The following is a 26,388-nucleotide window of genomic DNA, read 5'->3' on the forward strand; positions in this document are numbered from 1 at the left end:
CATAGTAAGCAGGAAAACCAGGTTGAAGTTCGGACCTTGGCACAAGCTTTGATCTTATGCATTCACAGCAGCTCCGGCCGCTGTGATCGAGAGGTTCTACGCGCTGCAGTCTGGAACCGCGCGACCGCTACGGTCGCAGGTTCGAATCCTGCCTTGGGCATGGATGTGTGTGATGTCCTTAGGTTAGTTAGGTTTAAGTAGTTCTAAGTTCTAGGGGACTGATGACCTAAGATGTTAAGTCCCATAGTGCTCAGAGCCATTCACAGAAGCAGATTTGCACCTGGTGACCAAAATTGACAGTAATATTTTTCAGCGTAAATCTGTTCCACATTACTGCATTAGAATATCAACCAGGTCTTGCTGCCATACGATAATTACAGCCCACACTGGACCTCTGTGAGTTACTGCACTTTAATTATAACGGCCTGGTATTATTCACTGAAGTAGGTTGAAAAGTCGGAGTGAATCCGTCCACATTTGAATACTTTAGAGCCATTTACGTTTGTTGCGGTAGTTATAAATTCCGTCCACATTTGAATACTTTAGAGCCATTTACGTTTGTTGCGGTAGTTATAAATTCCATGAAATTAACTGTAAAGTGAAAAAATATCTCGTGTAAAGATAATTCAGAAATAGATGTTTACACGGTTTCCTCAAGTCTCTGCAGGAGATTATAAGTTTTTGTCCTTCTGATAAGCTCTTTCTGACTCTTGGTTCCCACTTTGTTCCCAACCATTAGGAGAAGTAAAATTAAATGTTACACTAAATATGAGGGTAGATCCCGTTGATTGTTTGGGAGGAGACATTCAGTACTGCTTGTTCTTTACAGTGTTCTGTCAAGTGAAGTAATTTGTTATGACTTATGCTACTTTTGAAAGTATTGTAATTCTCTTTATCATTGTTAGCTGCATTTCGACATTTTCTGGCTTAATAAACCCGATATTCCTTTTTTATATATAAATAGTTCTTGATATTTAACATGATGATTAAGGACTGTGTGTCATAACGAACATATACTGTAAGGTATACAGGTAGATAAATATTTATGCAATGAATTATCAGCTAATCGTGGTATAGTTTGGTGTAAATGCCATTACATGAAAACAAGGAAACACAGAGTTTCAAATAAAGTTCGAAACAAACGGTTTTATTTCCCTTTCAGAGCAGTCCTCCACAAGTACAGGGATTTTGAACAGTCTTCGACGTGTGCCCGCCAGTCGCTACGAGTGGGCGCCCTCGCCCTTGCCTTTGCGCCCTCGTGCTCAGACGATGATGCCCTTCTCCCTCCAGCTGTCACCGTACTTGGCGAGCGCCTCGCCCTTGGGGTCGTATTTGGCCAGCAGCTGCTTCATCTCCTCCGGCTTGTTCTTGGCGATGTGCGCCATGAACTTGGCCACGCCCGCCTTCTGATTGTCCGAGCACTCGGCGCAGTTCGTCTTCAGCGTCTCAGCAATCAGGCCTGTAACATACAAAAAGCTCGATGTCGTAAGCGGCTCTTCTTACCAACTTTCCTGTGAAACTGTTAATGAGCAAACGATTTCTGCATTGGTTGTAGTACTTGATTTTTATATTATGGGAAACATGAAGAGGAGGGTCGTTGAGAAACAAAGCGGACTTAGTGACAGGACGTAAAAAGCACAGACAATACGTATCTTGAGATGTGAACTACACTGACGGAAAAAAATCGCAATATCAAAATGTAATTGGATGGCCTTACGCCAGAGTGAACTAACTACAAATTTGGCGAAATTTTTTTTAACGTATTTGATATAATCGATCTCTATATTTCACATTCCAAAGTGACGTAATGTTCCAGGCATTGCAGCCCACAATATACTATGTTGCCACTACCTGTGCCTGAACAATTGACAGACACTTCATTCAGCAAAGTGAACTAAGTCAGTTGTCAAAATGGCGACCCAGCATGTTGACTTTGTGTCAGGTGTGCTCAATAACAGTGATTTGGATGTAGAAAGTGGTTGAAGTGATGATTATTTGCCCTCATTAGATATTTCAAGTGGTGATGGTATATACATTCATAGAGTTATCCTGTTGCAAAACACCACCTGGAATACTGTTCGTGAGTGACAGCTCAGCAGTCCAAATCACCACACTGACATACAAGCTTGCCGGAAGGGTGTGTGGCATAACACGAGGTTCCTACTGTCATACATAATCGAGCACCAGGTGCAGATCCAGTGAGTTTAGCACCCAGATAGGTTGGCTGCAGGCTCTCACCTGGCCTCGTTTTAACCAACACATTGTCTTCACTGACAGCGAGGCAGTACCAGTTTTCATCAGCAAACACAACAGACTTCACACCCAGCCTTCCAATGAGCTCTCTCCTGACACCACTGAAATCGCAAAATGCCGGTGGTTTGCTGTCAGTGGAATGTATGCTCTATGGCTTCTGGCTCGGAGCTGTCCTTGAAGTAACACATTTGTAACAGTTCGTCGTTCCACTGTGGTGCCAACTGCTACTCGAATTGCTGCTGCAGATGCAGTACGACGCGCTAGAGCCGTACGTTGAACACAGTGGTGTTCCCTCTCGGTAGTGCCGTGTGGCCGTCCCTGGTCTTCTTGCGACTGTTCATTTCCGTGACCACCGCTGCCACCAGTCATGTATAGTGGCCACATTCCTGCCAAGTCTCTCTGCAGTATCGCAGAAGGAGCATCTAGCTTCTCGCAGCCTTATCACGCGACTCAGTGGGTTGTTGACAATGGCGTCTTTGTCGCCTTAAAGGAATTCTAGACTAACATCATCACCACGTCCAGTCTCAAAGATAACTAACGCTGACAACCATTACAGCAAGTATTTAAAGCAAACCAGATTTGCATCCTCGTAGTGTCGCTACTAGCGCCTCTCTTACGGGAGTGACGCAAAATTGGAATAGATACAGAAACACGCCCACCAACATACGTTTATGTTGCATAGATCCACATTCGTGCTAGGATCTCCATTAGTGTATAACAAACGTATGGTTCGTAGTAGACGAGGAAATAGTATTTACAGAATAATTTCAAATGAACTTAATGATGAAAATTGACAGGAGAAATCTGCCAGTAGCTGATACCCACGTTAAACGAATAAGCAGGTTATCATTGAGTGCTTCTGCAAATCAGGAGAAAATGCGTAGTCGATATACAGGGTGTACATAAAGTCCGGGAACACTTTCAATTATTTATTGAGCAAGAACCAAACATCGTCCAGATATCGTAAATAAGTCATTTTGAAGAGAAACCCTGAAAGTTTTTTTCATGTATTCCACCACAGCGTAATTTGGTAATTTGCCGATAGTCTGCAATAGTCAAAAACATGGCGAGTTCAGGTGCGGAGCGAGCTGTTTCATGAAATGGCCTCCCCAATCACCAGATCTCACTCCGTGCGACTTTTTTCTGTGGGGATACATTAAAGGTATTGTATATGTACCGCCTCTACCGCGTGATTGCAGCAGAGCTTCGGGAGAGAATACGGGCAGCGACTGCCACAGTCGGCAATGCCATGCTGAGACGGGTATTCGACTACCGTATTGATTTCCGCCGGGTCACTCATAGTTCGCACATCGAATGTTTGTAAAACAAACAAAAACCTCCGAGTTTCTCTTTGAAATGAGATATGTATGACATCTGTAGAATGTTCAGCTCTCGTACAATAAATAATTGAAAGTGTTGGCTCTGAGCACTATGGGACTTAACATCTATGGTCATCAGTCCCCTAAAACTTAGAACTACTTAAACCTAACCAACCTAAGGACATCACACAACACCCAGTCATCACGAGGCAGAGAAAACCCCTGACCCCGCCGGGAATCGAACCCGGGAACCCGGGCGCGGGAAGTGAGAACGCTACCGCACGACCACGAGCTGCGGACAATTGTAAGTGTTCCCAGACCTTATGAACACCCTGTATATGGCCATGATGCGAGGATTGTCTAAACTGTGCTCATCTATATTTCACTGAAATATTCCTACATTCACTTCAAATTGTTGCATGATTTCTGCCCTTTAAAATTCGTTCTCAGTCATTCTTTTACGGAATAAATTCTACTTCGTAAGTTAACTCATTGTCTACGCGAATTTGAAAACTTTCAAAATAAAAACAAAATTTAAACGTTTGGTGAATGAAACTGTTGTGTCCAGCATGAATGTAGCTGCAGTGTATAGCATACTAGCATACGCATTGCGTAAATGATGTGGAAATAATTCCAAAAGGAAAAGGGATACAGTAATCTCACTTGCAAAAAAAAAAGGCTGTTTATTTTTTTAGTCGTCAGCCTTCTGACTGGTTTGATGCAGCCCGCCACCAATTCGTCTCCTGTGCCAACCTCTACACCACAGAGTAGCACTTGCAACCTACGTCTTCAATTATTTGCTGGATGTATTCCAGTCTCTTTCTCTACAGTTTTTGCTGTCTACAACTCTCGGTAGTATCATGGAAGTCATTCCCTCACGTGTTAACAGATGTCCCATAATCCTGCCCTTTCTTCTTATCAGTGATTTCCACATATTCCTTTCCTCTTCGATTCTGCGCAGCACCTCCTTATTCCTTACCTCATCGGTCCACCTAATTTTCAGCATTCATATGTAGCACCACATTCCTGATGTTTCGATTCCCTTCTCTTTCGGTTTTCGCACAGTCCATGTTTCACTACCATACAACTCTGTGTTCCAAACGTACATTCTCAGAAAGTTCTTCCTCAAATTAATGCCTATGTTTGATACCAGTAGACTTCTCTTGGTCAGGAATGCCCTTTCTGCCAGTGCTAGTCTGCTTCTGATATCCTCTTCGTTCCGTCCGTCATTGGTTATTTTCCTGCCCAGGTAGCAGAATTCCTTAAATTCATCTACTTCTCGACCATCCGACCTGATGTAAAGTTTCTCGCTGTCCTGGTTTCTGCTACTCCTCATTACTTTCGTATTTCTTCTATTTACTCTCAATCCATATTCTGTACTCATTTGACTTTAAGTGTGTGATGAATGAGACTATTGTGTCCCGCATGAATATAACTGTCATGCCTAACACATGCATAACGTAAGTGATGTGTAAATAATTAATTAGAGCAGGCCGGAGTGGCCGAGCGGTTCTAGGCCCTTCAGTCTGGAACCGCGCGACCGCTACGGTCGCAGGTTCGAATCCTGCCTCGGGCATGGATGTGTGTGATGTCCTTAACTTAGTTAGGTTTAAGTAGTTCTAAGTTCTGGGGGACTGATGACCTCAGATGTTAAGTCCCATAGTGCTCAGAGCCATTTTAACCATATGAGCCAATAAATTGGAACTAGTGTTACTAGAACAAAGGAAACAAAGAGGTGTAACCTAACCATTAAGCAGATTCCTTGCTATGGAACTAACGCGCTTTCCTATTTGAATTAGGGTGCAGAAATTAGTTACTTTCTCGGATGATGAATCACACAGTCTTCAGGGCACAAGTGGCCTATCTGGACCATCCGACAGTCGTGTCATCCTCAGTTAAAGATGCGGATAGGAGGGGCGTGTGGTGAGCACACCGCTCTCCTGGTCGTTATGATGGTTTTGTTTGGCCGGAGCCGCTACTATTTGGTAGAGTAGCTCCTCAATTGGCATCACGAGGCTAGGTGCACCCAGAAAAATGGTAACAGCGCATGGCGGTCTGGATTTTCACCCATCCAAGTGCCGGCCACTCCCGACAGCGCTTAACTGCGGTGATCTCACGGGAACCGGTGTATCCACTGTGGCAAGGCCATTGCCACTTTTTCAGACGACACTGTGTAATTTTTTTATGCTTCATACTGTTTTCTCAAAAGTACGCTTTCTGTTGTTAAAAGAGCAAAACTTAGTAAAATGAGATCTCTCAATGTTCTATAAATATGCTGGAGACCAGTAAGCAGTAAAGGGGCCGTATTAATGAGAGAACTATATAGTATCTTGAAGTTAACAGGCTACCCACTTCTGCAGTAGGAAAGAAAAGTTAGAAGAGGTAAAGTCAATAGGTTACGTGGCATATTAAAGTTAATTGATAACCTTACGAAATAATATGTCTTGATGCACGTCGTTGTTCAGGATCCCATTTGTTATTCACAATTTGTCTGGAACTGAAAGCAATAGAGATATTCACAAATACGATACAACATGGAAATATGAACTGCGGTGTCCTCTGACGAGTATGTGATTCTGCTTCCGAAAGGACACGAATACACAAGAACCGAAAAGTGACTTTTCCATGGTGTTAAACAACTTTACCACTTGTAATCGTCAGACGTGACAATGGTTTTCATCTTTCATTCCCTACCGTAGAGGTCAGGGCAAGCTTTTGTAGAACCTGGTTTCTTTGAAGCACTGCTACAGACCTGGAAGTGGACCAGAGGGGTTCGAAGTTAAAAATATTCGAAATGTAATTACCTATTCCAGTATTCTGGTTCGTGTGTATGTATGTATGTATGTGTGTGTGTGTGTGTGTGTGTGTGTGTGTGTGTGCGCGCGTATGTGTGTGTGTGTGTGTGTGTGTGTGTGTGTGTGTGTGTGTGTTTTATGTAATACAATCATTCCCCTTCTCCGTGCCCCTCTCTGTTCCATCACGGATGAACCACTGGATGAAAGATTGTCGGTACTATGTGGAAACCCACGGGTTTATTTTATTTTACTCGTGATTTGGGCGCGAGGAGCTCAAAAATTTAAGAGTTAGGCTCTGCATAATACATAGTGCCATTCATGTCGGAGTTGAAAGAGAATTTGTATTAATTTTTCACGTTGATTAGGCACACCGCTCTCAAAGCACGTAGCTCTTATTTGGATATTATTTTGTATTGATCCTAGAGCGAGCACTGGTACTCGAAGACATTTTTTTGTTGTGCTACCTCCATTATGGGTGAATTCTATTTACTTATATTATTCCGATAACCCTACTGCATGTTTATGTGATATTTCCTTTTAAAACTATTCGGACAGTTACTGCTATATCTATCTATTCGTAATGAGCTCAGGGATCATGTAATCAAGCGATGTCGTGTCTGTTAATCTGTTTACATTCGTGTTATTACTTTTAGCTACGTTGGGAACCAAATGCAAGTCCGCGAACCAGGTGCTGGTCATATATCGCAAGAAGCAAGGACTGAGTGCTTTTTTTCTGAGGTACATTGGACACTTCTTTCGTTTCTAAAGATCTCTCCGTATCAAAAAGGAAGTAGTGGGCAGTATGAGTGGGTGTCCTAGAGGGACTGTCACCAAGGGATCTGTCTAGTCGTCCGTAAAGGTAGACCGAAATTTTGAATGATAATCTGTCTAAGGAAACACGGTGTTTCATACGCAGTAGTACTGTTTCTAGACTCCGATTAATATAAGTTCTTCCAGATGACACATTCCTTAACACATCTTGACTTAAAAGATTGTCAGTGCTACGCGCTTATCAGACAACGTGCTTGATGAGCTTAATTAGAAGAGATAAGAAACCAAATAAATTGTTCAAAGAACTGATGGGTTTGGAATATGAAATCTTAAATGCATTGGAAATGAAACAGAAGTTGGCTTATGAAAGCATTCAGTAGCAACCCTGAGGCGTTGCGCTGAAAATAGCAACACATGGAAAAATCTAGGGAAGGCATTTATCTAATAGCGTAGGTCAAATGTGTGCTATTTCCATTCACAGCATAATATTCATCGTAAATATGATCTATGTAACTTGTGACTAAGCCAAACAGAGGCCAAGTCACATTTCTAGCAGAAATAGCTCATAAGGAAATTATTGCTCCTTTGTTTCTTCAATCACCATCTGTTTATAGAAAGCTTTTGAGCCTCGTTTTTTGTAGTACGGTACTAGACATGTGATATCACAAGTTACGACTCTGAAAGTGGTTTTTACAAGTACAGTGGATTGTGTAGAATGAAATGTGATTCAGCCCTTGCTGCAAGAAAATGTAACATCCAGTAGTTGAATCCTTCACCGAGAGATAATGAATGCGGTAATGATCTGGGTGTCCAATGGTCCACCGCATCACACACCCACCGTATGACAAGGTATAACCCATCATTTAGCCGAGGCTTCACTATTTGGAAGTCACCATCAGTGTTCAGAAGTATCACGCACAGTTGTGCAAGACACTGTATTCGAAAAATGCGTTTTGGTGAACTCCTTATGCGGCAAGTATTACGAATGCTCATATGCGGTGATTGAGTAAGGAATTGTCCTATAATTGGGAAACACCTCTAGAAATGCTTGGTTGAACCTAAATGCAGTTGCTAGCCGATGCTGCAGATTTCTGTGTTGCATTTGACCGCGAGCGGCTCTTGTCCATTGTCCTCAATAAGTTGCAAGTAACAGTTGAGTTCAGAACAGTGCCCTGTGTAGTTGTGATTGCTTTACGTCGGAGTGACTAAAATCTAACTTGGACAAATTGCTGTTGCTCGTGTGGTGGACACTTTCGTAACCAAGTGAGCCGAAGTGTTTAATGTTTCAAGTGGCACCCTATCGAAGATTTGTACCGCACGAGCGGAAAGCGTATAACATCAGCCGCTAAGTCACGAGTACGAAAGTGTGTGCTGACAGCGCGTGACAGACGGTCCCTGAAGAGTGTACCGAAAAACAAGAGGACGACAGATTCAAAAGTTACTGCGAAAGCGAGTGTCGCACTCATGAACCCTGCCAGTACCAAACAACACGAAGGGAGCTCCGGAAGCAGGGAATTGCAGGACGAACTAGAATTTCAAATCCACTCTTTAGTTCAAAATGGTTCAAATGGCTCTGAGCACTATGGGACTCAACTGCTGTGGTCAGCAGTCCCATAGAACTTAGAACTACTTAAACCTAACTAACCTAAGGACATCACACACACCCATGCCCGAAGCAGGATTCGAACCTGCGACCGTAGCAGCAGCGCGGCTCCGGACTAGAGCGCCTAGAAACGCACAGCCACCGCGGCCGGCTCACTCTTTAGTGTTGCAGATGTTCGTAAGAGGTAAACGTGTACCGAAGCAATAAAACCTAGACAGTGGAGCAATGGAAGGAAGCCGTTTGGCTGGATGAGTTTTGTCTGACACTGTTTACGCTTCAGGTCGAGTTTACAGACCAAGAGTCAAAAGACGGGATTCAGTTATGAACTGGAGAGCCATTTCATGGTATTCCACGGTGCCAACAACTACTATATTAGGGCGCATTATTGCCTAGGATTATGTAACTACATTGGCAGATCAGGCCCATCGCACGGTGCAACGTTTGTTCCTCAATGGTGAGACTGTGTTCCAAGACGACAAGGCCACATCGTTCAGGACTGATTTTTTGAGCAAGAGCATGAAACATCGCCCGACGGAGTGGCCGAGCGGTTCTAGGCGCTACTGTCTGGAACCGCGCGACCGCTAATGTCGCAGGTTCGAATCCTGCCTCGGGCATGGATGTGTGTGATGTCCTTATGTTAGTTAGGTTTAAGTAGTTCTAAGTTCTAGGGGACTGATGACCAAAGCAGTTAAGTCCCATAGTGCTCAGAGCCATTTGAACTATTTTTGATGAAATGTCGCATCGTCCCAGGCCGTAAAGTCAACAGATTGCAATTTATTGAGCCTTTGTGGACTACACTGAAGGGCAAGTGTGTGATTGCTATAGACCACTATCAATGTTACTTGAAGTTGCTGCTATTTTTCTGGATTAATGGCATAAGATACCTTTAGAAGTCATACAGTACCTGCATCTATCCGTTCTGTGAAGATTGGAAGCTGTTTTGAATGACAACCGGTTTCCTACACCGTATTCGGTGTAGAGAGTCAAACTAAAGTAGGGAAACAACAGCTGTATCTAGCTTCCTGTCGAACACTGTAGAAGTGTATGAATGTATACGGTTAATAGCGTCCATCTTCCCATCGTTGCTGTTGCTAAATGTAGTGTGTGAGATGAAACGTTTTATTTCCCGGATAACGTTCGTATTCTTCCTGTCTGAGAAGACTTTTTGAATTAAAGAAAATATTCTAAACTGATTGACTTTATGGCAAGGCGCACGTCCGAAGAATTATACTTTGTTGTATGCTTGGTACTCCCGTAACTATGTCCTTGTATAACCATTAAAAATATAAACACGACTCTTCACTTTACACATACTTGCCACAGTCAACAGTGGCGATATAATGAAGACACCTGACACTAAGTACATCAAAGTTTTGTCGATTAAACAGGGAGCCACTTGTGTAAATAAAAACACGTCTAGCTGTCCTGCTTCATTTTTCATTTCAAAGAATCGAGTCTTCAAGTATTTCTGGATACTAGACCTGTTATCTTTCTTCCCACAAATCTGGGTGGGATGAGTTTTGTTTGACACAGTTTCCAACTTGTGGCCAACTTTAAATCCCAAGAGTGAAACGTGTCAGGATTCGCCGAGGATTTGGGCAGCCATATCGTTGTATTCCGAGGGCCCCATAAAACAGATCGTCGTTGCGAGCTACATCGATTCATACAAAGACCTGACAACGATTCTTCAAACTTCAGGATGAATGGAAACAAAATATCGATGAATTTTGGAGAGGCTTCTCCGAAGATTAACTATTATAGTAGAGCCTATATACTACAAAGTCCATAGCTAACTTGTTTGTAACTAGCAGAGATATGCATCTGACGACACAACGCTTTGTCACTTACCTCTTGCGTCTCCATGTGTTACCCCTCAGTGACAGTCCCATGGTGCCATTTTTCAACAGCATCATGCTCATCCACACATAAAATGTGCTTCTATGATCCGTCTGTTCGAATCTGAAGTACTCCCGCGCACAACAAAATCCCGAGATCTGCCCCCAATAGAACGTGTGTGACACCAGCTCGAACGTCTAGTCACAGTGTCAGTATCCAGCATATCCAGCAGCAGTTACGAAAGTTACCGTCCGCCTTGCTACATCGAAAGATACGACGGTTTTATGAGACCGAATCAGCGCATCGTCCAGGCCAAAAGTATTGGAATGTCACACTGATAAGTGGGTTCGTACTGTTATGTTCTTTGTTCATTTGGTTCGATTTTGTAAACACTGTAATGACGTCAGATACCCTTCTTGACGCTTTACATTTTTTGTCAGACAGTGTACATTTTCAGAGTGGTACACAACTAGTAATGTTGCGTTTTTGTGGCCTTGAATCGGAAGACTTGTTTGATATACCTCTCCATGCTACTCTGTCCTGTGCAAGCCTTTTCATCTCCAAATGACTAATGCAACATACATCGTTCTGAATCTGCTTGTTGTGTTCATCTTTCATCGTTTGGTCTCCCTCCACAGTCCCCCCCCCCCTCCACACACACACACACACACACACACACACACACACACACACACACACACACACACCCCACACACACACACACACACACACACACACACGTCCTTCCAGTAATAAATCGGTACTCCCTTGATGTCTCAGGATGCGTATATCAACCGATCCTATCTTCTGGTCAGTTTATGCCATAAGTTTCATTTCTCCCCAATTCCATTCGGTATCTCCTCACTAGTTACATGACCTACCCATCTGCTCTTCAGCTTTCTTCTGTAGCATCAAATATCAAAATCTCCTATTTTCTTCTTGTCTAAACTGTTTACTGTCGATGTTTCACTTCCATACATGCCTACACTCCTTACAAATACTTTCAGGAAAGACTTCCTAACACTTAAATCTATATTCGATGTTAACAAATTTCTCTTCTTCAGAAAAGTTTTTCTTGTCATTGGCAGTCTACATTGTATACCATCTCTACTTCGGCCATCTTCAGTTATTTTGCTGCCCAAATAACAAAACTCATAAACTACTGAAAGTGTATCGTTTTCTAATCTAATTCTCTCAGCATCAACTGATTTAATTTGACTGTATTCCTTTACCTCGCTTCGCTTATTTTGTTTCTACATCCTCCTTTCAGGACACTGCCCGTTTCATTAAATTGCTCTTACAAGTGCTTTGCTGTCTCTCAGTTACAGTCTCATTGGCAAACGACAAAGTTTTTCTTTCTTCTCCCTGAACTTTAAGTCGTACTTCTAATTTTTCTTTGCTTTCCTTTACTGCTTGCTCAGCTTACAGATTGAATAAAATCGGTGACTGCCTACAATCCTATCTCACTCCTTCTCAACCACTGCTTACCTTTCACGCCCCTCGACAGCTTTAACTGGCTTCTGGTTTCTGTAAATAGCCTTTCGCCCTGTATTTTACCCCTGCTGTCTTCAGAATCTTAAAGAGAGTATTCCAGCTAGCAATGAAGTTATAAAAATACATTTCTTTCTCTTCAGCTAATCGCGAATAACATTCGAAAAATGTGATCGTCCGAAACTAAGCAATAGGATTCCGGGGGAATGAGGCAGTTCTACCACATGTCTTCATCAATCAGGTACCAGCTGAGTAATTACCATATACACGATGGATCAGGTTCGATGCAGTTATGAGGAAATCAGAAAAGGAGAGTTTCGAGTATAATTGCTAATATCTACTATCAGGAGAAGTGGAAATACTGGGCACAAAATTTTGAAAGGGGATTAAAATTGAGGGAGACGAAACTTAAACTTTGAAATTAACCGATGATATTATAATTCTGTGAGGGACGACAAAGGACATGAATGAGTAGCTGAATTTAATGTTTAATGCCTTGAGGAAGAGACTGCAATAGGAACAGCAACAAGTGTGCAGCAACTGTAACGTAATGTAGTAGAATTATAACAGACGATTTTCAGATTTTGATTAGGTAATGAGGAAGTAAAAGTAGCAGGCGAGTTTTGTTATATGTGCTGCAAAACAGCTGATGACGGCCGAAGCAAGGAGCATATACAATACAGTCTGGAAATACCGACAAAAGCATTTCTAAAAAGAGGGAATTTATTAACATCGCATATAAAGCTGCCTAAAGTTTTTGTTCGATTATTTTGTGAATTATTTTACCCGAGAGGTCATGTTTTGGCAGAACTATCAAATTTTTACTGGATGAGTGCCACCTGTCCACATCTTTTAAAGGTGATATACTATTATTTATTGATATGCGATGACAGATTACATTTTAAAACTGTAGACATGTGGTATTTACCACGAAAAAGTTGGAAAGTTCTGCCAAATAACGAACTCCCGGTTGAGCTAGTCGCAGAATAATAAAACAAAATCTTAATGCAGCCTAAAGTGATTATTCACAGCTAAATGACCATGCGGCTCGTGTTTGAGATAAATTTAAATATTAGGAATATTTTTGAAGGTATTTGTTTGGAGCATTACCTTGCACCAGGGTGAAATGTGGATGAGAAATTGTTGGGCAGTAAGATTTTGAAATATGGTGCCACAGAAGAATGCTGAAGGTTAGACTGTCAGATCGGTTAACTAATGAGAAGGTACTGAACCGAATTGGAGTGGAAACATATTTATTGTATGACTATTGAAAGAGATCGTTTGATAGGAGAAATGTTGAGACATCGAGAAATAATCGTTGTGGTACTGAAGTGAAATGCGAAGTTAACAATTGTGGAGGGTGATCGATGCTTGACTTTGTAAGAATGTTCGAATGGATGCTTTAGTTACACAGAGACGAATAGGATTGCTAGGGGTAGATTAGCGTGGAGAGATGCATCAAAGCAGCCTTCGGACAGAAGACGTCAACGACCCCCTGCTGGAAAGCTACCTACCCTTGATGACCTTGGCGCGGGTGTTGCAGCTATCGTCGGTGTCGCTGAGGAAGCACTTGACGGCCGCGTCGACCCTCTCCGGATCGGCGAGCACGGCGTCGACGTCGATGTTCTCCAGCTGGGAGAGCAGCGGGTTCTCCGACGCGGCCAGCGCCGCGAGGGCGCAGAGGAGGACTACGAGTGAGCGAGCCATGTTGCCGAGCGTCTGCGGGCTGTCTCGCCGGTCTGCAGGCGACTCGGCGGGCAACGCTCTTATAGCCGCCGCCTTGACCCCCACCGCCGCCGGCGGCGGTCGCCATTCCGAGAAACGAGAGCGCGCCAGGGGCCGGCAACCTCTACCAGCGGCGGGAGGCGGGAGGCGTGGGGCGTGCAGAGGCCGATTTGCGAAGACTGCCGCTCCGCCGCCGGGCTCGCAATGAGTTGTCCGGAAACCCTGCCACAGCTGTAGAGCCAGGAGGTGCCAACATGCCAACGAACGACATTACCGTCTATTACAGGGGCGGGCAAACGTTGCACCGGGGCAGTGGCGACAACCGGCAGGTTGTGGCAGTGTAGTGCCAGGCTAAGCTGCGGACGTGAATGCGAAGCGACCACTACGTAGTGAACGTTGTATTTCAAGAACCGAAAAATGCAGAGTGAAAGAAGGAAACGGGGAAGTGGATATTTGCTATCTTTTAATAAATAATGGGAGAATCATTTTTTCTTTGTGCAAAAACGTGAAAATTCGAAATGTTTAATATATGGCGGTATTCTCGCCGGTCAACGGAAGTTTAGTATTGAAGGCCATTATAATAAATTTCACAAGGACGAGTACAATTTACTGTCGGATTCTGAGCGGATGGGGAAATTGACTGAGCTTAAGAAGAGCGATCTGACGATACCAGATGACTCTGTCGTAGTTGGCTGGCCGGAGTGGCCGAGCGGATCTAGGCACTACAGTCTGGAACCGCGCGACCGCTACGGTCGCAGGTTCGAATCCTGCCCAGGGCATGGATGTGTGTGATGTCCTTAGGTTTAAGTAGTTCTAAGTTCTAGGGGACTGATGACCACAGCAGTTAAGTCCCATAGTGCTCAGAACCTTTCGAATTTGTCGTAGCTGCTGTTGTCATGAGAGATCTGCGACTTTCTTTCGTCATGTCTCTCATCTAACTGATTTAACATTTTACGGAGCACTGTTTTCAATTTTTCAAGACGACAACAATAATAGCCCAGCCCTTAATAGAGCGAGAGCTGGAAAACCATTTGCTGAATTAATAAGTCTCGGTTAAGAGCAAACATCAGTGATGAAAACTTACGTATCAGTTTGCGTTTGTCTGTATGTAGGAATTTTGTTCCAGATATTAAACGTACTGTAAACTCCACCTGTGATAATTAAATAAAAAGTATCGTAGGTAATAGGTACTCTTTCAAACCATGATTTTCTTCAAGCAATCCTACTAACCTTATTCATTCACTCAATAAAGCAAGCTAGGAAACAAAACGCATTACAGAGGGAGGAGCGGACAGAAGGTATGGTGGGTGGGGATGGGAGATAAGCGGGTGCACAGCTTGCCCCTGTGTGCACGCAGAACACCTGTTAACTGCACGCATGCAAGTGCACCGCACACGTGCAGGATTCCTTCCCGCCCCTGGTCATAATATAGTCTCCTTTACTATTTACAACAGTCTGACAACGCAGGGCTAACTTTTCGACCAAACAACTGTAGAAATCACCTGTTTTTGAGGCGAAAAACTCGTCGAGTCATGTTCTGAGCGAAGTTCCATCCGGAAAGGAAGTTTCTTGAAAGCCGTTCGACAGAGAGCGGAAAACATGAAAATCTGAAGGCGCAAGATCTCGTGAACAAAGTGTGTACGGAATGCTTTACCACTCCCACTCCTGTATAGAGTTTCATTTCAGTCTAGCAGAATGCGGGAGAGCCTTATCGTGGAGTAGCGTCACTTCACGCACTCTTCCTGGCCGTTGGTCTTAAACTGCGTCTGCAAGACGTCTCAGTTGTTGACAATAAATGTCGGTACTGACGGTTTCAATCTCGGGTAAGCAATTCGTGTTACACCAGACCATCACTGTAATACCAAATGCATGACGTCCTTTGTGGAAGAGCGAAGGCCTTTCTACGGGCAGTTGCTGCTTTGTTTTGGGTCCGCCATTCCCTCCTTTTCCATATGGTAGCATAAAGACACCGATCCTCGTTACTAGTATAGATACAGCATAGGAATGGTAAAATCCACGAACAAGAAGTGTAAAACTTTAGGGATATATAAACTGTATCAGAGATACCAGAGCTGTAACCATAAATGTAATCTCTAAGTGGACGAAGACCATCGACATAAGTGATTATATAAAACATTGTACAACGGTCCTCGATCTCATTTTTTGCTTATTTTGCTCGCTCGCTTTGTTAGGTCCTTCGATTCCGAATTGCGCCAGCTTTGATCGATGTTAATTTATTTCGGTTTTCAGCCTTAATCCCTGTCTAGAGAATAGTGTTTATTCAGATTCTGGGATAATTAAATGTGTATAAATCATATAAGTGTATTACGTTCACAGACAATATCTTTTTTTGGTTTCCCCGTCATAACCATTGATTAGTAACTGTGATGGCCAAATGTAAGTGTATGTGTCAATTACTTTGAAAATATATTGTTAAATTCATTTTTATTTCATTTAAAATACCACTACTTTACTTACAAAATTAGTAATTGTGGAATAATTAATTATGGAAGTTTTTCTTTTGGTCCGCATAACTTTAAACATCCATTTGATGCTCAGCTATCTTTTGTCTTTAAATTCCGATAAAACCTGCAATCATTTTACATTACGAAGTCCAGTTATGAATTACGTATTCTTTTCCAAAGGAAAATTTCACATTCAGTTCATGTATTACCCAAAAAACTCCGTTCCAAGATAACTGTGTATCTATTTTAAAGTTTCTACTGAAATTATATAGTGATTTTAGGTAAAAAATTAACAGTAGAATCAAAGAAACTGTATTTCATCAAAAAGGGTTCCAGTTTTCCTTAACTTTGCCGTCATCCCTAATTATTTCAAGTTAATTTAGAGAAGTTTCATTTAAAAAGAGGATGTGACGTTAACGCGGTACCTGTTTTTTAAGCTACTTTACTGTATGCAAATGCCACACATCGGTGGAATAATCACAGTTCAATCGATTTGCCACTTCTCGAGTACAATAAAGTGGATCATTGTGGAATAATGCGTCTAAACGGCTTCATCCTAGTCCGAAACTCCTCAACGTGAAGAATCACTAATGTCAAAACGATTGTCCTTAAAACGAGAAAACTATTTTCATGTCGGGCTCCGTCCAGTGCAATTATCCCCGTACACGGCGCAAATACAGGGTGTTTCAAAAATGACCGGTATATTTGAAACGGCAATAAAAACTAAACGAGCAGCGATAGAAATACACCGTTTGTTGCAATATGCTTGGGACAACAGTACATTTTCAGCCGGACAAACTTTCGAAATTACAGTAGTTACAATTTTCAACAACAGATGGCGCTGCAAGTGATGTGAAAGATGTAGAAGACAACGCAGTCTGTGGGTGCGCCATTCTGTACGTCGTCTTTCTGCTGTAAGCGTGTGCTGTTCACAACGTGCAAGTGTGCTGTAGACAACATGGTTTATTCCTTAGAACAGAGGATTTTTCTGATGTTGGAATTCCACCGCCTAGAACACAGTGTTGTTGCAACAAGACGAAGTTTTCAACGGAGGTTTAATGTAACCAAAGGACCGAAAAGCGATACAATAAAGGATCTGTCTGAAAAATTTCAACGGACTGGGAACGTGACGGATGAACATGCTGGAAAGGTAGGGCGACCGCGTACGGCAACCACAGAGGGCAACGCGCAGCTAGTGCAGCAAGTGATCCAACAGAGGCCTCGGGTTTCCGTTCGCCGTGTTGCAGCTGCGGTCCAAATGACGCCAACGTCCACGTATCGTCTCATGCGCCAGAGTTTACACCTCTATCCACACAAAATTCAAACACGGCAACCCCTCAGCGCCGCTACCATTGCTGCACGAGAGACATTCGCTAACGATATAGTGCACAGGATTGATGACGGCGATATTCATGTGGGCAGCATTTGGTTTACTGACGAAGCTTATTTTTACCTGGACGGCTTCGTCAATAAACAGAACTGGCGCATATGGGGAACCGAAAAGCCCCAAGTTGCAGTCCCATCGTCCCTGCATCCTCAAAAAGTACTGGTCTGGGCCGCCATTTCTTCCAAAGGAATCATTGGCCCATTTTTCAGATCCGAAACGATTACTGCATCATGCTATCTGGACATTCTTCGTGAATTTGTGGCGGTACAAACTGTTGTGTCTAGACAAGACAGCCTAGACACAATGAGAGGAAGCCGACAGGCATGCGCTAAGCCAAAGAGGGTGCGTGAGGTCTGAAACAGGATGATTGCTATAAAGAAAAGTACGTAGCTTCTGTAATTCTTAACTTTAATCCATCCTTGTGGTACATCTGGAGATTGTGGCGATACAAGTGAGACTCTTTAGATACATGCAATGTTACTAATGGCGCCTTGCTAGGTCGTAGCCATGGACTTAGCTGAAGGCTATTCTAACTATCTGCTCGGCAAAGGAGCGAGACTTCGTCAGTGTAGCCGCTAGCAAAGTCGTCCATACAACTGGGGCGAGTGCTAGTCCGTATCTCGAGACCTGCCTTGTGGTGGCGCTCGGTCTGCGATCACACAGTGGCGACACGCGGGTCCGACATGTACTAATGGACCGCGGCCGATTTAAAACTACCACCTAGCAAGTGTGGTGTCTGGCGGTGACACCACACAAACTGCCTTAGACGATACTGCGAACACCTCGTGGTTTATGCAAGATGGTGCCCGGCCACATCGCACGGCTGACGTCTTTAATTTCCTGAATGAATATTTCGATGATCGTGTGATTGCTTTGGGCTATCCGAAACATACAGGAGGCGGCGTGGATTGGCCTCCCTATTCGCCATACATGAACCCCTGTGACTTCTTTCTGTGGGGACACTTGAAAGACCAGGTGTACCGCCAGAATCCAGAAACAATTGAACAGCTGAAGCAGTACATCTCATCTGTATGTGAAGCCATTCCGCCAAACAAGTTGTCAAAGGTTTCGGGTAATTTCATTCAGAGACTACGCCATATTATTGCTACGCATGGTGGATATGTGGAAAATATCGTACTATAGAGTTTCCCAGACCGCAGCGCCATCTGTTGTTGAAAATTGTAACTACTGTAATTTCGAAAGTTTGTCTGCCTGAAAATGTACTGTTGTCCCAAGCATATTGCAACAAACGGTGTATTTCTATCGCTGCTCGTTTAGTTTTTATTGCCGTTTCAAATATACCGGTCATTTTTTAAACACCCTGTATTTCTGGCTGCCTCCGCTGTTGACACCGGTCTATTAAACTCAAATAGAACCATTTGACCGGAATGTTCTGATTTCTCCACTTGCCACTATATTCTAGCGTCCACAGCTTCTCTCACAAGGGAACCTCCCCATCGCACCTCCCTCAGATTTAGTTATAAGTTGGCACAGTGGATAGGCCTTGAAAAACTGAACACAGATCAATTGAGAAAACAGGAAGAAGTTGTGTGGAACTGTGAAAAAATAAGCAAAATATACAAACTGAGTAGTTCATGGGAAGATATACAACATCAAGGACACTGCAAGCGCAGGAGCGCCGTGGTCTCGTGGTAACGTGAGCGGCTGCGAAACGAAAGGACCTTGGTTCAAATCTTCCATCGAGTGAAAAGTTTAATTTCTTATTTTCAGTTTATGTGACAAACTCTTATGTTTTCATCCCTTTTTTTGGGAGTGATTATCACATTCACAAGAAAACGTAAATCGGGCAAGGTAGAAGAATCTTTTTAGCCATTCGCCAAGTGTACAAGTTAGGTTGGTCGACAACATATTCCTGTCATGTGACGCACGTGCCGTCACCAGTGTCGTATAGAATATATCAGATGTGTTTTCCTGTGGAGGAATCGGTTGACCTATGACCTTGCGATCAAATGTTTTCGGTTCCCATTGGAGAGGCACGTCCTTTCGTCTACTAATCGCACAGTTTTGCGATGCGGTCGCAAAACACAGACACTAAACTTCTTACAGTGAACAGAGACGTCAATGAACGAACGGACACGTAATAACCATGCAAAAATAAAGAAAGTAAAATTTTCACTCGAGGGAAGACTTGAACCAAGGTCCTTTTCTTCTGCAGCTGCTCACGCTACCACGGGACCACGGCGCTCCTGAGCTGCCGGTCTCCAATATGTTGCTTATCTGGCCCATGGACTACTCGGTTTGCGTATTTTGCTTATTTTTTCACAGTTCCACACAACTTCTTCCTGTTTTCTCAATTGACCTGTGTTCAGTTTATCAAGGCCTATCCACTGTGCCAACTTATAACTAAATCTGAGGGGGGTGCGATGGGGAGGTTCCCTTGTCAGTATCTCGAAATGACAAAATTACAATATGTAAAGGCAAAAAGGATCAGTGAACTACCAATAAGCAATGACAATCGGTAAGTAAACCCTTAGGAACCGGAATACCAACATCCAAAACAAATATGCTACGAAATTATGCACCAACTTTATACAAGCATACCGGGCAAACCGTCTTACGGTGCGTGACGGAGACTGCCTCTAGTGTCATTTGTCCCTTTCCTCCTCATACGCAGATATTTCTTAGCAGTAACAATAATTTTTTAAGAAGTTTCATTGTTCTCTTATGATTTAGCATAGTTAATGTAACATTTTTAATTTGTGCAATGTTTTGATACAATAATGGCTAAAAGAATTAATGAAAGAGATACCAAAATAGGAACATACAAATTATTAATTTGCAAAAAACAAGTGTTTTTGTGTCACTCATTCGAAATCTGTTACGTTCCATATTCGTGATTCTTGGTAGTATGCGCTGCTGGAGGATCGTTGCCACTGTGTTTTTCTGGATAGGCGACTCTGTGTAGAGTGATTCCTCATTTGTCCGGCTGCTTCAGCTTTGCTTTGCTTTATTGCTGCGACTTCATGTTCCTAGCAGCCCATCGGTTTTTTTTCCACTTGAATGTGCATTTCAGTACTGGTGGAGTACCTTATCTTGCCATATCGTAGTAAGTTGTCTGTAAAAATTTGTCTAAGCACCTATTTGTTGGTCTATTGAAATGTTGTTTTCGTATTACTAGCGTTGTCGAGTCGTTCAAAATTTGTTTCACTGGCTTGCCGTGTATGGTGGTGGCATGATGATACATAGACACGGTTTGCCTACGTTACTGACTGTAATTTAAATGTCTTCTTGTAAAGATTTTTGTGTATTTGAGATATGCATTTTAAAACGATTGTTACCGCATATGCGGATACTCACTTATAAAAACTTGAAACACAGAAAAAACACAGAAGAGCCAAAGAAACTGATACAGCATCCTAATATCGTATAGGGTCTCCGCAAGCATGCAGAAGTGCGGCAACACGTCGTGACATGGACTCCACTAATGTCTGGAGTCCTGTTGGAGGGAATTGACACCATGAATACTGCAGGGCGGTCCATAAATCCGTAAGAGTACGAGAGGGTGGAGATCTCTTCTGAACAGCACGTTGTAAGGCATCCCGGATATGCTCTATAATGAGTTATGTGGTCAGCGGAAGTGTTTAAACTCAGAAGAGTGTTCCTGGAGCCACTCTGTAGCAATTTTGGAAGTATGGGGTGTCGCATTGTTCTGCTGGAAATGTCTAAATCCGTCGGAATGCACAATGGACATGAATGGAGGCAGCTGATCAGACAGGACGCTTACGTACATGTCACGTATGAGTCGTATCCAGACCTACCAGGGGTCCCATATAACTCCAACTGCACACGCCCCACACCGTTACAGAGGCTTCACCAGCTTGAACAGTCCCCTGCTGACATGCAGGGTCCATAGATTCATGAGGATGCCTCCATACCATACATGTCCCTCTGCTCGATGTAATTTGAAACAGACCTCGTCTGCCCAGGCACCATGTTTCCAGTCATCAACAGGCTAATATCCATGCTGACGGCCCCAGGCGAGGAATGAGTTCAAAAAAATGGTTCAAATGGCTCTGAGCACTATGGGACTTAACATCTATGGTCATCAGTCCCCTAGAACTTAGAACTACTTAAACCTAACTAACCTAAAGACAGCACACAACACCCAGCCATCACGAGGCAGAGAAAATCCCTGAACCCGCGCGTGGGAGGCGAGAACGCTACCGCACGACCACGAGATGCGGGCGAGGGATGAGGCTTTGTGCCGTGCAGTCATCAAGGGTGCATGAGTGGGCCTTCGGCACATATCCATGATGTTTCGTTGAGTGGTTCGCATTCTGACACTTGTTGATGACCCTGCACTGAAATCTACAGCAATTTGTGGAAGGGTTGCACTTCTGTCACGTTGAACGATTCTCTTCAGTCGTCATTGTTTCCGTTCTTGCAGGATCTTTTTCCGGCTGCAGTGATGTCCGAGATTTGATGTTTTATCGGATTCCTGACATTCACCGCACACTCGTTAAATGGTTGTTCCGGAAAATCCGCACTTCATCGCTACTTCGGAGATGCTATGCCTCATCTCTCGTGTGTCGACCATAGCGCGACATTCAAAATGACTTGAATCTTGACAGCTTGCCATTGCAGCAGCAGTAGCCGATCTAACAACTGCGCAGACACTTGTCTTATATAGACGTTGCCAACCGCAGCTCCGTATTCTGCCTGTTTATATACACTATGTGATAAAAAGGATCTGGACACCCCCAAAAACATTCGTTTTTCATATTAGGAGCACTGTGTTGCCACCTACTGCCACGTACTCAATATCAGCGACCTCAGTAGTCATTAGACGTAGTGAGAGAGTAGAATGGGGCGCTCCGATGAATTCACGGACTTCGAACTGGTCGGGTGATTGGGTGTCACTTGTGTCATAGATCTGTACGCGGGCTTTCCATACTCCTAAACATCCCAAGGTCCACTGTTTCCGATGTGATAGTGATGTGGAAACGTGAAGGAACACGTACAGCAGAGAAGCGTACAGGCCGACCTCGGCTGCCGACAGTTGAAGAGAGTCGTAATGCGTAATAGTCAGACATCTCTACAGACCATCACACAGGAACTCCAAACTGCAAGTAGTGAGACAGTTAGGCCGGAGGTGAGAAAACTCGAATTTCATGGTCGAGCGGCTGCTCATAAGCCACACATCACGCCGGTAAAAGCCAAACGACGAACGGTGAACAAACGATTGAACGGTGGAAAAACGTTGTGTGGAGTGACGAATCATGGTACACAATGTGGCAATCCGATGACAGGGTGTGGGAATGGTGAATGCCCGGTAAACGTCATCTGCCAGCGTGTGTAGTGCCAACAGTTAAATTCGGAGGCGATGGTGTAATGGTGTGGTGGCGCTTTTCATGGAGGGAGCTTACACCCCTTGTTGTTTTGCGTGGCATTATCACATCAAATGCCGACATTGATATTTTAAGCACCTTCTTGCTCCTCACTGTTGAAAAGCAATTCGGGGATGGCGATTCTAACACGATGGAGCACTTGTTCGTAATGCACGGCCTGTGCAGAGTAGTTATACGACAATAGCATCTCTGTAATGGACTGACCTGCACGGAGTCCTATCCTGAATCCTACAGAACACCTTTGAGAGGTATTGGAACGCCGACTTAGTGCCAGGCCTCATCGACCGACATCGATACCTCCCCTCAATGCACCACTCCTTGAAGAATGGGCTGCCATTCCCCACGAAACCTCCCAGCTGCTGACTGAATGTATGCCTGCGAGAGTGAAAGCTGTCATGAAGGGTGGGCCAACATAATACTGAATTGCAGCATTACCGATGGAGTGCACCACGAACTTGTAAGTCGTTTTCAGCCAGGTGTCCGGACACGTTTGATCACATAGTGTTCTCTGCATTTGAATACGCATGCTTATACCAGTTTCTTTGGCGCTCCGGTGTATGTCAGTTAATACTGCTGCTAGACGATGTAGTTCCCGTACGTGCCCCCTGTCCTAATCTTCCTAATACCTTACTGCCTCAGTTACGTGAATGAAGTTCAGCCATGCACTAATTTGCAATATGTTTTTAACTGGAATAAATAATCATCTGGCCGTCGTGAAGGATGCAATGCATCGCTTAGTCGTATGTACCTATTCTCATTAGTTATCTTTTTAATGTGTCAATGTTTTGTAATGTACAAGTTACTTAGTATTTGGTTTCTATTTTTTAGGGTGTTTGACATTTAGCTTACCCTCGACACTAGTCATCAAGTACTTAAGAAAATTAATACTGCAACAAGGACAGATCTCTGCAATTTACTGCATAATTTGGTAAACCATACAGATGCTGACGTAATGCCTTCCTGAATGCTGGAAATTGCTGAAGACAATAACGTACCAAGGATAACTTTCAAAGAACTTACGAGGGTGAGTCAAATGAAAACCTTAAATTTGTAATAACAAATCGAAATTTCGCGCCGTTCTCCTGCAAGTTGGTAAGCGTGCTACAAACAGCGTGCAAAATGGCCTGTAGGTTTCAGCATAGTGCACATGCACACATATCGTCGCAGCATCAGTATAAAGATGGCCGCCCCACTTGCGACTTGCACCAGGGAGGAACAGCGTTCTGTTATTCGGTTTTTGCGTATTGAATGTGTGAAACCTATTCAAATTCATCGACGAATGTACAACGGTGATTCAAGTTTACAAATGGAGTAGGAAGTTCGCAAATGGTGTGACTTCAGTGGAAGATGCTCCTCGTCCAGGTCAGGCACAACGAGTTGTGACTCCACAGAGCATTGCAGTAGTTGAAGCCATAGTGAAGGAAAACCGCCGAGGGACACTGAATGACATTGCAGCATGTTTAAAGATTAGTCATGGGTCAGCACACCACATTGCGCATGATGTGCTCCAGTTTCACGAAGTGTCTACAAGATGGGTGCCACGGCAGCTGACTCCTGAAATGAGAGAAAGATGTGTTGATGCTTGTGAAGAACTTCTTCGGCGCTTTGAACAAGAATTTGATGGTTTCCTTGCGAGAATCGTTACTGGAGACGAAACCTGGGTTCACTTCCATTTTGAGTGTCTTCCTCATCCACCATGCTCACCAGATCTTGTCCCAAGTCATTTACATATGTCTGGACCATTCAAAGACGCAATGGGAGGAAAGAAGTTTCGTTCTGATGAAGAGGTACACCACGCGGTGCATGAGTCGTTGCAAAGACTACCAAAAGAATTTTTTTCTAAAGGAATTTATGCACTTTGCAAGCGCTGGAGGACTTGCATTCAGCGTGGGGGAGATTATGTTGAAAAGTGATACAGCTGTGTACCACTACTGCACAATAAATATTTTAAAAAATATTTTAGATTTTCATTTGACTCACCCTCATATATTCATACTAAAATGTAAACTGTTATAATAATCTTTCAGTACATTGAAAATAGAATTTCATGCGGTATTGTAGAAAATGGTATGTATTATCATTCATGATTATTATTTTAACCAATCCTGTTTTAACTGAACTTACAATCCATGGATGAGTAACATTTTCGGACTTACCATAATTATCTCTTCCGAGTACATACAAAATCTTCAAATAAACTTCAGATATGACATACACATGCTAATAACTGAAACTAATATTGGTTCTGTGAGCTCTCCTGCAAAAATTTAGACACCCACGAAATTACACTCAAAAGTTTCTGTAATTTCATTTGAGAAAACTGGTATCGATGGATGCATTGAAGATTACAGAACATGAACCTGGGATCATTACAAACAGTACGATGGTTATTACAGATGAATACAGTAAGCAGATTAAGATGTAGCTTGTAGTAGTTGGCGATGAAGAGGCTTTGACGGGATGGAATAGCATGAGAAGCTGCATCAAACCAGTCTTTGGACTGAAGACAGGAACAGAAACAGCAGCCATCATCATCACCTTTCTCCACATCCGTGCCCCTCCATATTTCATCCATGATTGTGTGCTGCTTTCTCCTCAAGATGTTCCCTGACAGCTTGATTGGCAGCTGCTACAGCGCCTCCTCTGAACCCTGTTATCTTTCCTTATGTGCAGATTTGTGAAAGAAGAAGTGTATATTATCCGAGTGATTGGTGTAGCAGATCTACGTGACCGACTTTCGAGTTCGCAGAACTGGTCGCGCCAGAGACAGCTCATTGCCTAGGCCAGGGTGATCCAGTTCGAGTTCCTACCGGCCACGTGCCAGTGAGAGCCCCCGGTCTGTTTGCGGCATAGTGGTCTCGTACGCTGCTCGAATACGGCCTAGTGAGGAAGATATGACTTAGGGAATGTGAGTGCAGCAGGCTCCATTTGGTAGAAAGAAAATTAATTTAAGACAAAAAACTTGAATCGTATTTTCCGTCTGAAACAAGAAATTTCTTTTTATTCGAAAATGTCGAATCACTTACGGCCAGACCCTGAGCTGTCCCAAAACCGGGACGCTTTATTCTTCTTTGTTGATCCATTATGGACCGTGGGACAACGGCTGGAATGAACTTCTTGATGCAATAATTTACCAACAGCCGTATTTATTGTAGAAATTTATTTTATTTTATGAACTTCTGTGTTCTACCAGTTTCGGCATTACATTGATGCCATCTTCAGGTCCCACACGTCATAGTCGTAAAAGCGCTATACATGGAAGGGGTCATATAACTGGATCTGTGAATCAAATCGTTATGCAACAGGTCTTGGTGGCCAGGCGACACAGACTGAGGCGGTTTGGAAACATCTGTTGCATAACGATTTGATTCACG

The 26,388-nt window shown here is 43.4% G+C and overlaps 1 protein-coding gene across 1 annotated transcript; it reads right to left on the bottom strand.

Annotated features, from left to right (window-relative positions):
- Positions 1-1,119: 1,119 nt before the first annotated feature.
- Positions 1,120-26,097, bottom strand: LOC124616486 (ejaculatory bulb-specific protein 3-like). Its single transcript, XM_047144797.1, has 3 exons — positions 26,041-26,097; positions 13,583-14,024; positions 1,120-1,459 (listed from the first exon to the last, which is right to left on the bottom strand). The coding sequence occupies exons 1-3, from the start codon at positions 26,095-26,097 to the stop codon at positions 1,263-1,265; spliced, it is 696 nt and encodes a 231-aa protein (XP_047000753.1). The 3' UTR covers positions 1,120-1,262.
- Between the last annotated feature and the right edge of the window lie 291 nt (positions 26,098-26,388).

The sequence above is a fragment of the Schistocerca americana genome, chromosome 5, assembly GCF_021461395.2.
Source record: "Schistocerca americana isolate TAMUIC-IGC-003095 chromosome 5, iqSchAmer2.1, whole genome shotgun sequence".
In the NCBI taxonomy this organism is placed as follows: Eukaryota; Metazoa; Arthropoda; class Insecta; order Orthoptera; family Acrididae; genus Schistocerca; species Schistocerca americana.

Bases quoted from the DNA above. Each gene is read 5' to 3' on its own strand.
- LOC124616486 (XM_047144797.1), bottom strand. From the start codon at position 26,097: ATGGATCAACAAAGAAGAATAAAGCGTCCCGGTTTTGGGACAGCTCAG. The intron at 14,025-26,040 runs GTAAGTGATTCG...CTGGCTCTACAG, and splicing joins GGACAGCTCAGGGTCTGGCC to CTGTGGCAGGGTTTCCGGAC. The intron at 1,460-13,582 runs GTAGGTAGCTTT...TGTATGTTACAG, and splicing joins CCGCGCCAAGGTCATCAAGG to GCCTGATTGCTGAGACGCTG.